General features: G+C 36.5%; 1 protein-coding gene across 3 annotated transcripts in view; it reads left to right on the top strand.

Annotated features, from left to right (window-relative positions):
- LOC107668121 (adherens junction-associated protein 1-like) overlaps nt 1-16,387 on the top strand; it is a 44,443-nt gene that overhangs the window by 12,315 nt on the left and 15,741 nt on the right. Inside the window, exons 1-3 of one of the 3 annotated variants that reach the window (XM_016459918.1) lie at nt 4,186-4,215; nt 7,425-7,559; nt 8,550-9,136. In XM_016459918.1, coding sequence (XP_016315404.1) covers nt 7,429-7,559; nt 8,550-9,136 — 718 coding nt within the window. In that variant the 5' untranslated portion in view covers nt 4,186-4,215; nt 7,425-7,428. Of the gene's footprint in view, nt 1-4,185; nt 4,216-7,424; nt 7,560-8,417; nt 9,137-16,387 lie in introns of those variants that run through there. The other 2 variants (XM_016459917.1, XM_016459919.1) reach the window with 2 other exon arrangements.

A 16,387-nucleotide genomic window follows, 5' to 3' on the forward strand; every position in this document is an offset into this window, starting at 1 on the left:
ACGTCGATGCTTGTCATTTAGAATTACACTGAGCCACTGAGCATTAAAGAGGCCAGTTATATAGACAGGTACGCAGTGATCCGGGCTAAGCGAGGACGTGTGGGCTGTCCATTCCATTTTCTGATAAATCCACAGAAACCACATTTATTTCATTATTCTTATAGGTCTTTTCACATCAACTTTGTTTGGAGATGCGATTGTCCGTATTATTCCTGTCAGGCACTAAAAATCCATCCTTTTCTCTGTCCGAGTCCAGGGGAGATACCAAAAGAAAACTTTAAAGTCTCATTCCGTAATGAAAGAAGAGAGGGCTGAGGTGAATGCATTGGAGGTCATCAGTTATCTGTTTTCCATCAGACTGCTTTTGGAAAAGGCAAATATCTCTGTCAGATAAAGAGAAGAACGGTTGATGTTCTTGTCTCTCTGTTTCTTTCTTTGTATCTATTTTTCTGGCTTTGCATTTAGGCAGGTCCATCCAGTCAGATGAATAGGCATGTTTGATCACGTAGAGTTGCCCCTGGAGCAAGAAATGCACACTCTAAAAAATGCTGGGTTAAATACAACCCAGTGCTGGGTAAACATGAGGGAGAGAAAGAGAGAGAGAGCAAAAGGACCCTCACCGAGCTATTCATGAGCTTCTTCTATCGCAATGCAAATGAAAGGTTTCTTGTATCTGTTGAGTTCTATTTTAGGTGTGTGAAAAGCAGCATGGAGACTTGCTCAGGGAGATACTCGCTATACAACCCAGGAAAGGTGTGCTGAATGGACAGGAAGTGTGTGTGTGTGTGTTTTGGCACAGGTTTGCATGTGTGTACACTGTTAAAAAAATTCCGTAAAATGATTTCATTATGATATAATGTTAATATACCAACCTATTGAAGTACTGAAATCTGTTTTGTTCCTTTGTAATACACTGATAACCACCAAATGCAGGTGGTGATGAGAAAGTCACATGATGAACCAAAGCCCATCACAAGCAGCTTTTAAATAATAACATATATAGAAGGTGCACAGTGTCATTCACACAAACACCAAACACCATCATGGTAACACACATGAAACTGAAATAATGCAATAAACATTCATTTAACAACATTGGGTGTAACACACAACCCTAATATACAAAACTGATAAGAAAAACTAAGAAGAAACATAGTTATTTAAAAAAAAAAAACATCAAATTTGAAATGTAACGCAGGGAATTCTGGGAATGTTAATTTACGGTTATTCACTGTAAATTATACAGTCTTTTCACTTCCAAAAACATGTAATGTCCAATACAGTTTTTCACCGTATATAGTAGGGGAATTTACCATTAACCAGTTAACAGGTTTTTGCTGTTAGTAGCATTTTTACAGTCTTTTACCGTTAAATTCACGGTCATTTTTTACAGTGTACAGCTGAGCGTTTGGAGGATCTGATGGTTTGAGGGCTGCTCAACCCTCTCTGCTCACTAACACTTACACTCTCTTGAGCCACAAGCCATGATGCTTATTAAAAATCTCTCTCACTGTAAAAATACCACATGATGGCTTATGACGGTTTTAGAGTTGTGTTCTCTTATAAAAGAAGTGTCTTCCACAGTGCTAATTGTCTGCATGAGAAGATGAATTTTATTTCCGTCAAGTAAATCAACATCTTTTGCAGGTCTTGTATAACACTGATATCAAGCAAACTTATTAAAATAGTAAGTAAACTACTATAGAAATGAATACATTTATACAGCAAGGATACATTAAATGTATAACTAAATCATTCAGTTCTGTTTTTTTCTATTAATCACAAAATCCTGAAAAAAATTATTCCACAATTATATTAAGAGTTCCACTATTATATTCCACGAGCTGAAATGCAGAGAAGAAGAGAAAGAAAGTTGTTATTACAGAAAGTTCCTTTGTTTATGGTTGTGCTTGCATATGAAGTGTCTTCAGCTGCTTCTTGAAGGTTGTGGTGGTCTAAACAGTTCAGGACGAATTTTGCCGTTCGTTCAGAGGAACAAAAAGCTTTATTGTGAAGCAGCCACCAGGCAACACTCATTCACTAACAGTAAACAAACAGAAACCAACGAAAGTCCCTTTCTAGGGTGAGATCAAGTAGAAGTAGCTACTTAAGGTAAAGAGAACATTTGACTACTTTGTAGTGTAACCATGAAACTTAAAACCTAACCTTGAAATTATAGGTTGATGAATTTTGTTAAAGGCCAAACCTCCGAACCCTAATCTTAAATTCTGATTGGTTGATTGGAATTGTGTCGATCAAGGAACAGGTACTACTTGGCTAAATCATGGTATGATGTAAGTACAGTAACAGAATGTGGTAGGTTAGTTGGGTAATGTAGTAAATCTGCTGTCTTATGTTGTTGACTGTGACTATGATGTTTTGAAAGCCACATTGAAGGTACACTTTGCAACTCCCTCAGACTGACTTCCTGGATGAAAAAGGAAAGAAGAGCCTCAAAATAAGTCTCAGATAAGATGTTTCTCTACTCTAACCATCTTTGCTGATCCACGATTGACATTATGAACTGTGATGATTGCCCACCCATGCCTTGTCCTGACATTTTCTTCCCACTGTTGTGCTGTCGTGACTGCAGTCAGAAGCCGCGGCGCTGTCCAAGGTGCTGAAGAGAGGCCTGCTGCTCATTTGATTTGAGTCTCAGCTCCAGACAGACTCAACTGTCTAGCATGTCTCTGAAACAACTCAAGGAGATGTTCACTGTAATCCCAGCATACTTTTGGGACCTTTATGTTTTACTTCTGCAGGTACTGCACCTTTTTTGCTGATTCACAAATCTGTGTTTGGAGACGTAACATTGTTACACTGAAGAGCTCAGGCATGTCTTTGAAAAACTATCTCACTGTGAAGATAATCTCACTGATTTGCTGTACTACCTAAGACCTGTCAGCAGATTAATGTGTGAAATCTTTCCTATAGTGAGTTAATGGCAGGGCTTTGCAATGACGTCACATCTCTCCCAACGAGAGAGCAGGGATTTGTCCTTTTCCTTGGCTAAGCCTCATTACACACTCTCACATACGCAGACACCCCTGTCATGTCTCTCCAGCCTGCTTCTGATGCTTCTATATCTGTATAATTACTAGGAGATCCTTCCTGAATAGCTTCCCACTGGCCATTTCTAAGGCAGGCTAGTAATGCTGTCCAGATAAATACAGTATTTTATTTTATGTATTTAATTCACAACTTACATTTTTTCATGGTATATTTAATGTGGATTTTAATGTTTTGATATTTAATTTAATTTAATTATTTAATTAATATATTTTATTTAATTTTGTAATTTATTTATTTTATTAACAAATTAGCATTATTTGCCTGGCATATTTAATGTAGGTTTTAAAAGTGGCTATTTTATTTTATTTTATTCACAACTTTTTTGTCATGTCATATTTAATGTGGCTTTTAATATTTTGTTACTTAATTTAATTTAATGTATTTTATTCACAACTTACATTTTTCATGGTGTATTTAATGTGGATTTTAATGTTTTGTTATTTAATTTAATGGCATGGAATCCATATTTATTTGCAACACTTCTCTGAAGTGTAATTCAGCTGAAAAATCGGCCCATGAGTCATATGTCAGTGAGCATTTGGCTTGCCGTCAGAAACCATTCTGGTCGGGTTTCTCAAGTTTCGTCTTGTGTCTAGAGAGTATGTGTGAGGATTCGTAATGGAACGAGATCACGGCACTTGATTGTCTTGTGTGAAGAAATTCACTCATTGGATGTGAAGACAGCTGAGTAACTAGTACTGGATGTTCCTGAATTTTCCACCAGCCATATGCTCATCTACCAAAACCTCCCATCTCATTAATAGTAACCTGGGACAGTGCTTACCATAATCCCTCTGGATATATACTGGGCTTGCATGTGTATTTAGACCATTATTATTTGATATTCCTTCGTAATCTGCAGTCCTAAAGTCTGAGTCCATATCGAAAATATGAGACTGAAAAATTTAGGATAAAAAATATCAATGTTATAGTGTAAAAGGAACAGAAATATTTAAGATTCTGCACTATTTCTTGGTTGCTAATCAAGTTTAACATTGATCAGACAGTCAGATGTTCTAGAGCTCAAGATGCTCTTTGGATCATTTCAAATCATGCTGGAGAATATGATCATAAGGATGAAAATTTGCAAAAAATATATTTTGATGAAGAAACAAACTCATCTACATCTTGGATGGCCTGATGGTGAGTAAAGTTTAACTTGTAAACTTGCTAATAAAATTGTGCTAATATCACTAAAGGTGTGCAGCATGTATTTTGCAGCATGTGACTAGAAGTAGCTGTCTGGGGTGTCATGAAGATGGTCTTAAAGTACTTTGGTGAAACTCATGATCAGTTCAGTCGGTGTTTATAATGTTATTCCCTTTACTTTTAACAGAGCGGATATGAGCGAGATGGAAAAAGGAGATGGTCTTATCATTTTCTTTCAGGCTTTTTCAGATCGCATATTTTCCATTTAACTTTTTAGGAACTCCCGAGCTGCTTCTTTTAACTTGCTTGTGTCAGGAAACATGTTCTTTTAGCGCTTTCATTTATTAAATAAAAATATTTTTATTTCCTCCCATTATCATGAATATGGATGAGAAAAGAAATGATATATTCCCACTGAGTCTATATTTGTGCTGCTGTTAAATCTAAACAACTATGCACAAATCTTATGCAAGCTTGCAAACATAGTGAACATCAGCCTAATGAATATTCAAAAGGAAAATCTTCTTTATTCATTACTTTATTCCTGTCTCTGTCCCTTGTAGTTTTAATTTATTGCATTTATTTATTTATTTTTATGTGTTTTAAATTTATTTACTCATTTTCAGTGTCTCGCAAACATGTGCAGAATGCAAATTCGTTGAATAAACAAAACAATAATTCACCAGTTGGCCGGTATCTTCATTAAGAACTTTAACATTACTTGGGTTGAACTGTAAGACAGGATATGTTTATATTCATGATACAATGAAATCAGTCACAAGTTGCTGAAATGTCACCACAAATTTAGAGAATATTCATATGAATGGCAAGTAATTGGAAGAGGTTTGCCTATGTCATCTTAATTGGCTTGAGTGGCAAAAAAGCTCATTTTAAACCCTGAAAGTGTCTGTGTGTAGTCTGTGAATTCAAATTGGTTACTTTAAAAATCTAAATATAAACAAGACATTTGCTTTGTGGGCGGCGTGTTGAATTACAATGCAGGATCTAAATGGGTTGCATCATGCTGAAGTGACCCGAATCGTAGCTGATGCGTTATAAGTAAAGAGCAGGGAGGGGTTGTTCATGCAAAGCTGTCCTCAATGTTTCTCACTCTCGTTCACACCCTGTCTTGCGTGACCCTTAATTTAGCCCTCATTAGTATCACAGCAGCCTCCTTGAATTCACAATGTAGCCACCTAATTTCATCAAAAGCCAACGGATGGGTGATCATTAATAGCACAACATCGGTTCCGATACGTCTCCTTAAGTAAATACAATGATGTTCCTGACAGGAATTACTTTCTAATGGAACACATTAGCACAGGGAGTGTGAGTCAGGCCCCCCGGGGCCTAGCCCGATGGGATTGAAGGACCTTATTAGTGAGGTAAAATCTCTCAGATGAGTGGCCAACCCAAGGTCCTGACCCAGTTCAGTCAGACCAGATCCCACAAGTATGTTTTTTTCCCCGAATGGAAAGTGAGAGAGAAATGTAAAGAGGGGCTAGAAGAGGGGAAAATGGAGAGCAAGGGCCCTCTCGTAGTGTGCTTGAGGAATCCATCTTATTCATGAACAGATGAAGCAGCATATCGAACAAGCTCTTAAGTATAGGTAAATGGAAAGTGCTCTTTAGATGAAAAGGGAATCTATATTCTTTTCAATTCGTGGCTTTATAAACCGTTTTAGTATATAATTTTCAAGTATGACTCATATTTTACTTTGTGTTGGACTTCAGATATGACGGTTCACCAGTGGGTCAGATAACTCTATAAAATTGTCATCTCTAAACTCACAGCAACAGAAAGGCCATTGATAGTATGTGTGGCCATGTGTGGGCTCTTTAATCCCTCTAAATTAGCCTTTGACCGTGACCAATATTATCAAAGGACAGAAAAGATTACAGATATGCCTTGATGAACTTTCTTTCTGTCTGGATCAATACAGATTCTTGGCTTCTAGATATGAGTGTGACAGCTCATTTCAATGTGTTTGAGGTTCTGGAATTGAAAAAACAGCACCCCTCAAGAAGTAGTTCAGCTAAAAGAAGCCATCACAGTGGAAGTTGGACATTATGTGGTTTGAGGAGTTTGTTATTTCACTAGAGGTCTTCAAAGTGGTTTTAGGGACCCCCAGGGGACCACAAGGGGGTGCTAGGGTGTCTATGAAAAAAATTGTACAAAATGCTTTTTTAGGACCGCCATAATAATGAAATGTGATATTATTTTTATTATTATTATTATTTAAACCACCAAATTTAATCATACTTCATTAGTCAACATTTGAAGTGGATCAAAACCTTTCATCAAAGTTGTCCTAAAACCTAAAACCAAAATGCGTTCTTGTCTTAGGACAACTTTGATTAACTTTTTTGATCCACTTCAAATGTTGACTACTGTATTTCATTCTGCTTTTAAAAGACAATAAGGAAGATAACATGTAGGAACAAAATATCTGGATATAGTTTATGGGTAGTTTTATATATTACGTTTTAATAAAATTCAATTTGAATTTGGACTTTTTTTACGTAATTTCAGAAAATTTTCACAATATAATATAAATGAGTTTTTATACATACAATTATTTTTAATGTATAACGCTTGTATTTTATCTGTAGCCCAACATTGTATCACTTGCAGATAAATTTTATGAGATACCAATAAATAACAGACATTTGGCACACTTTTATCCAAAGCAGTATGCAGTGCATTCAAGCAATATGTTTTATTAGAGCGTGCAAACCTATGATTTTTACGTTGCTAGCACCATGAGACCAATTCAGCCAGTGGAACGTTTGTTTACAAAGCAAAGTAATTGAAGAGTGCGGGCTAAGACTTTGAAAGTAAATGTCTTTGAAAACAACATTGAAGTGTGCGTTTAGCATCTAGCTGTTAAAGGGGAATCACACATCTAATTAATATTGGAGTTCAATTTATGAGAACTTAGTGAGTCACAGAGCAGAACGAAGCCTAGAGCGAAAATCGCTAGACTGGAAAATAGTGTTGGAAATAATGACATTACAAAGACTGCGGTAAAGCCCAATCTACTGTAGTCAGTCCTTGAAAGATCTAATAAGACAGTCTTTAAGGTAAAGAAGTTGTGTAAATTTTGCCAAGCCTGCATACTCTCTCTGTGATGTATAAAAGACGCACTGATTAAGATTCTCCAATGCGGCTAATTTCCCTCTCTCTCTTTCTCTGCTCTTCAGTTCCATGGTTGCTTGGAGACCTGGAGGAATGCTGGGATGTAGAATGTGGATCCTCTTCATCCTTGTCCATCTCACAATGGATCTGTCTCTGTGTGCACCAGCAGGCCAAGGGCTCACCCTCAAACTACTGCCCAGATCAGTGCATTAACTTTTTTGATCCACTTCAAATGTTGACTACTGTATTTCATTCTGCTTTTAAAAGACAATAAGGAAGATAACATGTAGGAACAAAATATCTGGATATAGTTTATGGGTAGTTTTATATATTACGTTTTAATAAAATTCAATTTGAATTTGGACTTTTTTTACGTAATTTCAGAAAATTTTCACAATATAATATAAATGAGTTTTTATACATACAATTATTTTTAATGTATAACGCTTGTATTTTATCTGTAGCCCAACATTGTATCACTTGCAGATAAATTTTATGAGATACCAATAAATAACAGACATTTGGCACACTTTTATCCAAAGCAGTATGCAGTGCATTCAAGCAATATGTTTTATTAGAGCGTGCAAACCTATGATTTTTACGTTGCTAGCACCATGAGACCAATTCAGCCAGTGGAACGTTTGTTTACAAAGCAAAGTAATTGAAGAGTGCGGGCTAAGACTTTGAAAGTAAATGTCTTTGAAAACAACATTGAAGTGTGCGTTTAGCATCTAGCTGTTAAAGGGGAATCACACATCTAATTAATATTGGAGTTCAATTTATGAGAACTTAGTGAGTCACAGAGCAGAACGAAGCCTAGAGCGAAAATCGCTAGACTGGAAAATAGTGTTGGAAATAATGACATTACAAAGACTGCGGTAAAGCCCAATCTACTGTAGTCAGTCCTTGAAAGATCTAATAAGACAGTCTTTAAGGTAAAGAAGTTGTGTAAATTTTGCCAAGCCTGCATACTCTCTCTGTGATGTATAAAAGACGCACTGATTAAGATTCTCCAATGCGGCTAATTTCCCTCTCTCTCTTTCTCTGCTCTTCAGTTCCATGGTTGCTTGGAGACCTGGAGGAATGCTGGGATGTAGAATGTGGATCCTCTTCATCCTTGTCCATCTCACAATGGATCTGTCTCTGTGTGCACCAGCAGGCCAAGGGCTCACCCTCAAACTACTGCCCAGATCAGTGCCCCGCTGGCAGCCGCACCCTCTGCCCACTCGGGACATGCTTACCGGCCAGCACTTGAGGACTCTGGGTGTCTTGCATCGTGGCATTCCCCCTCCCTTGCCATCACTAGGCAATCACGGGGAACTGGAGGGCGCCAAACTGTGGGGGCGGAAAAACCGCAGGTCACTCCAAAAACGACAACTTTGCGCGGAGTGCCCCTCTGACAAAGGGAAGTCGGTTGCATTACCAGAGGGGAGTAAATCTGATTTAAATCTGCATTTATCTCGCTCACGGAGGCAGCTGAAAGGGGACGGCTATGACTCCCTGGAGGGGAGGACCACCACAGTGGCAGGATTTATTGACTGGGGCCCTACAGGGGCTGACGAGGGGCATGAGGAGGAGGCGAAAGTGACCCCGAATGCCACCGTCACCTCTTTAGCCCCTTCCACCACCACAGTTACCGTAACTAGCACTACCACACGCAGCCCCCAAAGGACGTATGCGGTGATTACAACCGCACATCCTAAGAGGCACAGCACCACACAGCCAAGCAACTCCAGAGTGACTGCCAAACCACCGAATCCTTTTGGGGACACACCAGGTAGGGCATAAATCTGAATGGCGACTGTTTAGCTTTTGTTTTTTAATCCATGTAAGATACTTAATCAGCTTATGTTTGATTGTGTATTTTTTAATTCAGAGGCGGCAAAACACAAAGAGATATTTTTAGGGGCCGGTTTAAGGTCATTCATGAACATGGCGCAGAGGTCTTTGGGTCTCGTACAACAATGCAGTGCATCAAATACACTGTGTGGGTTCTTTGAAAAACTGAGGGTGGAAAATACTCACGAAGCTGTAATTGGCACACAACTGCTCTGCAATTTACAGCAAAGAAGGTGGTTGAATTGTCAAAGGGCCAAGAGCGTGCATCTAGCTAGCTTTTTTTTTTGGTGAAAATATTGGCTTAGTCTTAAAATTTTGCTGTGAAAAACCTCAGCTGCTGCTGTGGAGAAAATAACACAATTTGCTGGTGTTGAAAGTTTGTCATATTGGTTAATAGGCTATTTTAAAAGTTTTGTGAAAGTGGAGATGTGTCACTTTTGCTTTTTGTGGCTAAAAGTTTCTTAAGTAGGCAGAAGAATACAGTGTTTTTGAAATAAGTCTCTTATAAATCAAAGCTGCATTTATTTAATTCAATTAACAGAAACTTGAATTTTAGCAGCCATTACTCCAGTCTTCATTGTTTTATGATCCATTAGAAATAATTTTAATCTTCTTTCAATTACAATTCATGTTAACACTTAAATTTGAACTGCAATTTTCAATTCAAATTTAGGAATTTAACTGGAATTTAAAAGGCAATTATAATTTAAATTCTAAATGGCCAGTTGATTTCACTTGGCCAGTTTTGAAGGCAGCATAGTTTCCTTTCCTTTTTATGCAATATAGTGCATTTTTTCAAGCACTCAGTTTCTACTGAGAAATAAGCATCGTAATCATCTCTAAATCTTTTTAGATTTAAACATTTAAATCAAAAATGTTCTGGAGCCCCGGAAGCCTGAAACCAGTTTTCATATGCAAAATGTTGCTTGTTTAGTCATTAACTGACTGGGCACAGAGGCAGCAAGATGGTTTTTAATACACTTTTGCTGTTACATTTATCATCTTTGGCTCCATTGCATAATCTAGGCCTTGGTACTGCATGACAGAGTAGCCTACATATGGCAACCTCAGTATCCGTCTGTAGTATTTGTGAATCCTGGGGAGATTATTCTATTCTCTGTCCTAGAAGGATGATGATTGGCATTAGCTCTCATGTTTGCCATTAGGCTGCAATCTGTCCTCTGTATTTGGTATTGCACAGCATTAGGCTAGTCATCCATTCAGTGTGAAGTCCTCTGGGTAGATCAACTATTGTGCTCCATAAATCTGTGCAGAAGGGGAAGTGTCTTGACACTTTCTACAAATTGGCTTGACACTATCTGTGTATGCCGTGCACTGAGATCTGTTATAGTGTACACAATGGGCAAAAGTTTAACGCACAATTAAGTTTACACAAAAGCGTGGTTCAGTGCCAGCCATATTAAAAGACAGATAGCATGACCCCTAAAACTGACACATTGCCGATTTTCAGAAAAAGACATTTGAATCCCCTAATTCTACACTACAGATCTGCAGTACTGCGAAGTTATTCATCTTCGCAAGTTTTGCACATTAGCATGCCATAGATTACATTAGCTACGAAAGATATTACCAATAAAGACTCCCATAAAATTAGATTCATGGTGAGTAATATCAAGTCAAGTCAAGTCAAGTCTGCTTTATTGTCAATTCTTCCAGATGTACAGCACATACACACAGAGAATTGAAATTGCGTTACTATACAAGCAAGAACAAGTTTACGACTCCCCTGAATGGAAACTTACATACATCCATGCATGTCGAATTATATTTCAGCACAAAGGTCAACCTCCAATCAAATGTCACGGCCTCATTAACCACAGGAATGATTAGCAAAATAAAGTCAATCTGGAGTGACGACAGCAGTGTCATTACATCTAAAGGCCAGCATGAGGTTTCCCTTAATCTCTAAAGTGCTGTTCAAATAATCCTTCATTTCTTCTGATCTTTATAAAAGGCTAGGTGAACGCAAAATATCAATCACACCAAACTGAGAGTTCACAACCATATAGTCTAACACTAGTAGAGGAGATTGTATAGAATTATTTCCAATATGTCTCATATATGTGACCCTGGACCACAAAACCAGTCATAAGGGTCAATTTTTCGAAATTGAGATTTATACATAATCTGAATTGGTATATGGTTTGTTGGCCGAGATACAACTATTTGAAAATCTGGAATCTGAGGGTGCAAAAAAATCAAAATACTGAGAAAATCGCCTTTAAAGTGGTCCAAATGAAGTTCTTAGCATTGCATATTACTAATCAAAATTAAGTTTTAATATATTTACAGTAGGAAATTTACAAAATATCTTCATGGAACATGATCTTTACTTAATATACTAATGATTTTTGGCATAAAAGAAAAATCAATGATTTTGACCCATACAATGTATTTTTGGCTATTGCTACAACTATACCCCAGAGACTTAAGACTGGTTTTGTGGTCCAGGGTCAAATATGCCTCTCTGTGTTTTCAAAAACCATAATGATTGTGTCATTTCTGAGCCATCAGTAGCATCAAATAGAATTGCAATGTGCTTCTTTGAAAGGCCTAACTGGGTTTGACACCATAACATTGACTTTACCAATGGGTTATTTTTTAATTATTTATTGTAAATTAGTTTTGCGGTTCTGTTTGGTGACATTAGTGATGCATGACTTGACCTTTAAAAAGGAAAGTTGGTAAACTGGAAGGATGACCTAATTGCTGACCAGTATCACTGTATCATCTTAAGATTGTTGACCATGGCCATACGTTTTTATGGCTTTTAAAGGAGTCATATGATGCGATTTAAATTTTTCCTTTCTCTTATTTGGTTTTCTGCAATGTATTAAATAATGTTGTTGCAAGTTCTGCTGAATTAAATAGTAGGCAATGGCAAATAGCTGGCTAACATTGTTGAGGTTTTGCTCAAATAGTATTCAGTTAGCATCTATATATAATACATAAAATACATATACAGTTATACTTGCAAAAAAAGTATTCAGTTAGCATCAATACATTTAAAAAAATAATGACAAAATCATGTTGCTAAGAATAAAATTTCGTATTTTGAAAATTTCTTACGTTTTCTCTCAGAAACTGCTAGTACATTTCACAAATAATTGCAATGAAATGGAAAGTAACACATTCAAATTTTAAGTGGAAAAGCTGAAATAGTATTTTCTTGTAAAATCTCAAAAATTTAGCTCTGACCAAATTGAATTTCTGTTGTTCCAAAGATGTTCACATTACAAGAATAATTAAGCAGTGATACTTTATGCTAATAGTTTGCTTAATACAAATTATTTATATAAAAGTGAATGTAAATAGTTCTTTTGTGTTTTGCAGCAACCCTGAGGTAGTGGTTCACATTCGTAGCGTGCTGTCACAGTATGTGCAGTAAGCCGTTTAATCTAATATTTGCTGCTAAATTAATTTGACTGGTTTGTGTTTTTTGCTTCTGTGTGTGGAAGCAAGTGTAATGGGCCCATACAGACAATGCTGCAGTGTTTTTGCATATTTTAATTATCTGGTGAATAGGAAGAATACCGGTGTTAATTGCAGTTTTAATACAACTGAGGCGTGAAAATGGAATAATTTGTTTGCTGCACACAGTCCGTAGCTGTCTTTTAAGTGCTATTTTGCCATAAGGGAAAAAAATATGGCAAGTCACTCGCCAGTGACTCTAACAAATAACAAGCAACCTGAGAATATTAAAACTTGATGGAACTGCAGACGGAAAAAATAGCTTGTTGATTAGTAAATCCCTGATGAATACAATCCTTCACTCTGTTCTACGCTGTCCACATGGAAAGATTAGTAAACATCAAATGCTGCATGGTGTCTCTTGATGGTGTTAGGTCTACAGTATCTGAAGTATCAATGCATTATGTAGTATGCTGCCTTGGAATGTCTTTCATATATAGTCTGAAAGTGAGTCCTATGTAGTGCCCTTAAGGCATGCCATAATTATCCATCTCTGTCAAGCTACAGCCGAACCTGTCTGATGAAACGAAATACCTATCAATGTGAAATCCCTCCACTTCCTCATTCAGCGAGCAGCACGGGTAAATTTAGCCTTTCGCAAACCTGTACTAAACACCAGTACCAAACTGCTTCTGACATGCAAAGTAATGGGGGGAAAATAAGCAATGGGCTGTGAATACAAAACTGGAGCATTAGACATGCATACGAGCGGGTGTTCAGCGGAGTTCATTTCAAAGCATGGGAAGTGCATGGAGGTCAGTGTAACTCTTCACATGCCTGATTAAAATCCAGGACACAGACAGCATTAACTCCTTTCATTATGGTATTGTAGATGCTTTACTATCGGGGGATTTTTTTTTTTTTTGCAGGGCTCTTAAAGTGATAGTTCACCCAAAAATGAAAATTATGTCACCATTTACTCACCTTCATATTGTTCCGGTAGGACTTTCTTTTCTTCTGTGGAACACAACATAATTAATTTAAAAGAATGTTTCAAGCAACCAGTTGAGAAATTGAAAACTGCTTCATTTTTTTTTGTAAACCGTGATACATTTTTCAGGATTCTCTGATGAACAGAAAGTTCAGTGTATTTGAAATAGAAATCTTTTGTAACATTATGAATGTCTTTACTGTTAATGCAAAAGAATTAAAAGTATTAATTTCTTTTTTTTTTTTATCTCACTCCATACTTTTCAATGGAAGTCTATCATGGTTTCCACAAAAATATGAAGCAGCACAACTGTTTTCTCCATTCATATTGATATATTCAAATAAAATAGTTAATTCAAATTGTACAAATATTTCACAATATACAGTTTTATGCTGTATTTTGGTCCAATAAATGCAGCCGTGGTCAACATAACTTTGTGCACTTTTTGAAAACCAGGGAGAACAGCTGTAATCGCTGTACACTTTCATTATATTGAAAAAGAGCAGTTGGACATTCTGCAAAATATATTGTATTTATTTTTTAATATATTTTTTGTTTCACCCAAGAAAAAAGTCATACAAGTTTGGAACAAGTACATGATGACATAAATATTTTTTTGAACAAATTATCCCTTTCATTTTCCTTTAATAGCGAGCATCCAAGACAGCCTAGAAACCTTTCACTCAGTTAAATTATGAACTATATCAGGCTTTTCCCCAAGGACCATTGCTTCGCAACTGTGTGCAATGCATCAAGTCCGCTTCTCTCCATCAGCTCATTGCTGACTAGACTATATTTTAGAGTCACGTATTAATCTTGCTGGTGACACCCTTGACTTTGCAGGTCTGTTGATACAGCACAAGGAAGATTTTATTGCTGCAGACAAAACATGATTCAGCTGTTTACCCTTTCTTTTTTTGTGTGTATGTGTGCATTCAGAGGGGTCAAGGTTTGGCCCAGTTAGCCCCTGCTGGTAGGAACCGTAATTACACAATCTAGTTCTACAAATAGCATCTTTTTTCCATTGATGGCCAACCCAAAGAACCCACAAATAATCAACTATTTTATACTTTGTATGTATTGCTACTTTTTAAAAAGTTTTTTTTTTAATGTTACTACTCGTTTCAGAAGGTTCTAAGAATATTCAAAAGTAACATTCCCATAAATGTTTGCAAATTTATAAAATGGAATCTTCCCTAACGTTCACATAACAAAATAAATGTTTTTATACCTTAATAGGAACATTACCAAAATGTTCTTAGAACATGGTTTTATTCTGAGTGCTAGAGAGCACCCATAAGCAAAGATGTCAGATTTTGAATTGCATACTTGCAACGGATTTTCTCCAGGTATTATAAATGTCTTCAGTGCATACCTGTGTGACCGTGTGTGCGTGTCCTTTGTCTCCATTTAAGATGCTAGCATTACCATGAAGATCACAGATGGCGCCATCAGGTTAACGAGTTGATTAAAATGCCTTACAGTCCTGCTGCTCAGCACTCCAAGCTCGTTATCACCTCCCCAGGCTCAAAGGTTAATTGAACATTTAATAAGGAAAAGACAAAAGTATGCATTTATCCAGGCCGGACTGTACTTAATAGTTAATGGTTCGAAAAATAATTTTTTTGTTAATTTAGTGAAATTATGTTGTGACATCCTAATAACTCCTAATAACGCTCTGCTCAATGAAGGGTGTTCAATGGTAAAATAAGAATTATAATAATTACTGGAGAGCCGGAAATATCATTTCTACATTCCACCCAAATGCAAATTCTCATTTAATCCACATCTAATCCTTCTCCTGTAGAAAAACAACAGTAAGTTCTACTTTACTGAGGGACAATATGCAAGAACCAGGTATAGTTGTAATCATCATTTGGAATGTTACAATGTTGCATTTCTCATTATAATAAGTAACTAATTAGTAGCTAATTACATTACATTGTAACTATTTTATGTAAAGTAATGAATTAGTTTGCATTGCTTTTACTCACCAGGCTTTTTTTGTATTGAGAAATGCTGTCTTTCTGTGCTCCAATAATCTTTGATTTATTTACAGCGCAGTTTGATGATATGATATACAGTATAGACTATACTTAAAAGGTATGACTTCATTTAGACATGACATTTTAAAAACATATACAGTATTATTTAGTCTAACTGAAATCAAACTTTTAAAGTGCATGTCAACATACCGACTGATAAGCATGACACACACTCACCAGAATTACAATACCCATAATTCTCTCATACTACAACACACACTACACATAGTTCAAATCCTACGTTTTGAATCTCAAATATATACCTCAGTTTTTCCCACCATGGTGCATGGAGATGTTTTTAATTGCATGTATCATAACTTGCATAACTTGGAAAAAGATAATATGGTGTAAACATAACAATAAAACATTAAATCATTTTATGACTTTTTTAAAATAGTTAAAGACCTACACTATCATTATACAGAAGATAACGAAAACATTTTTTTAAATGCTCTTCACCTCCATTCACTTTACTTGTAAAATGTTACCCTCAAAATCGGCTGTAATGGAAGTTTGTTTGTTTTGTGGCTAGTGAAATACAGACATAATGTTAGGTCCCAAAGCATCTACTGGATGACTTTGTATTGTAGCAGCAGTACAGGGTTTGTGAGATGTTTTCAGATGCACTAACTTTAGGTAAAGTCGATGCTTTAAAGGGGTCATATGATGTTGCTAAAAAGAACATTATTTTGTGTATTTGGTGTAATGAAATGTGTTTAAG

The sequence above is a fragment of the Sinocyclocheilus anshuiensis genome, unplaced genomic scaffold (genome assembly GCF_001515605.1).
Source record: "Sinocyclocheilus anshuiensis isolate Anshui unplaced genomic scaffold, SAMN03320099.WGS_v1.1 scaffold1024, whole genome shotgun sequence".
NCBI lineage: Eukaryota > Metazoa > Chordata > Actinopteri > Cypriniformes > Cyprinidae > Sinocyclocheilus > Sinocyclocheilus anshuiensis.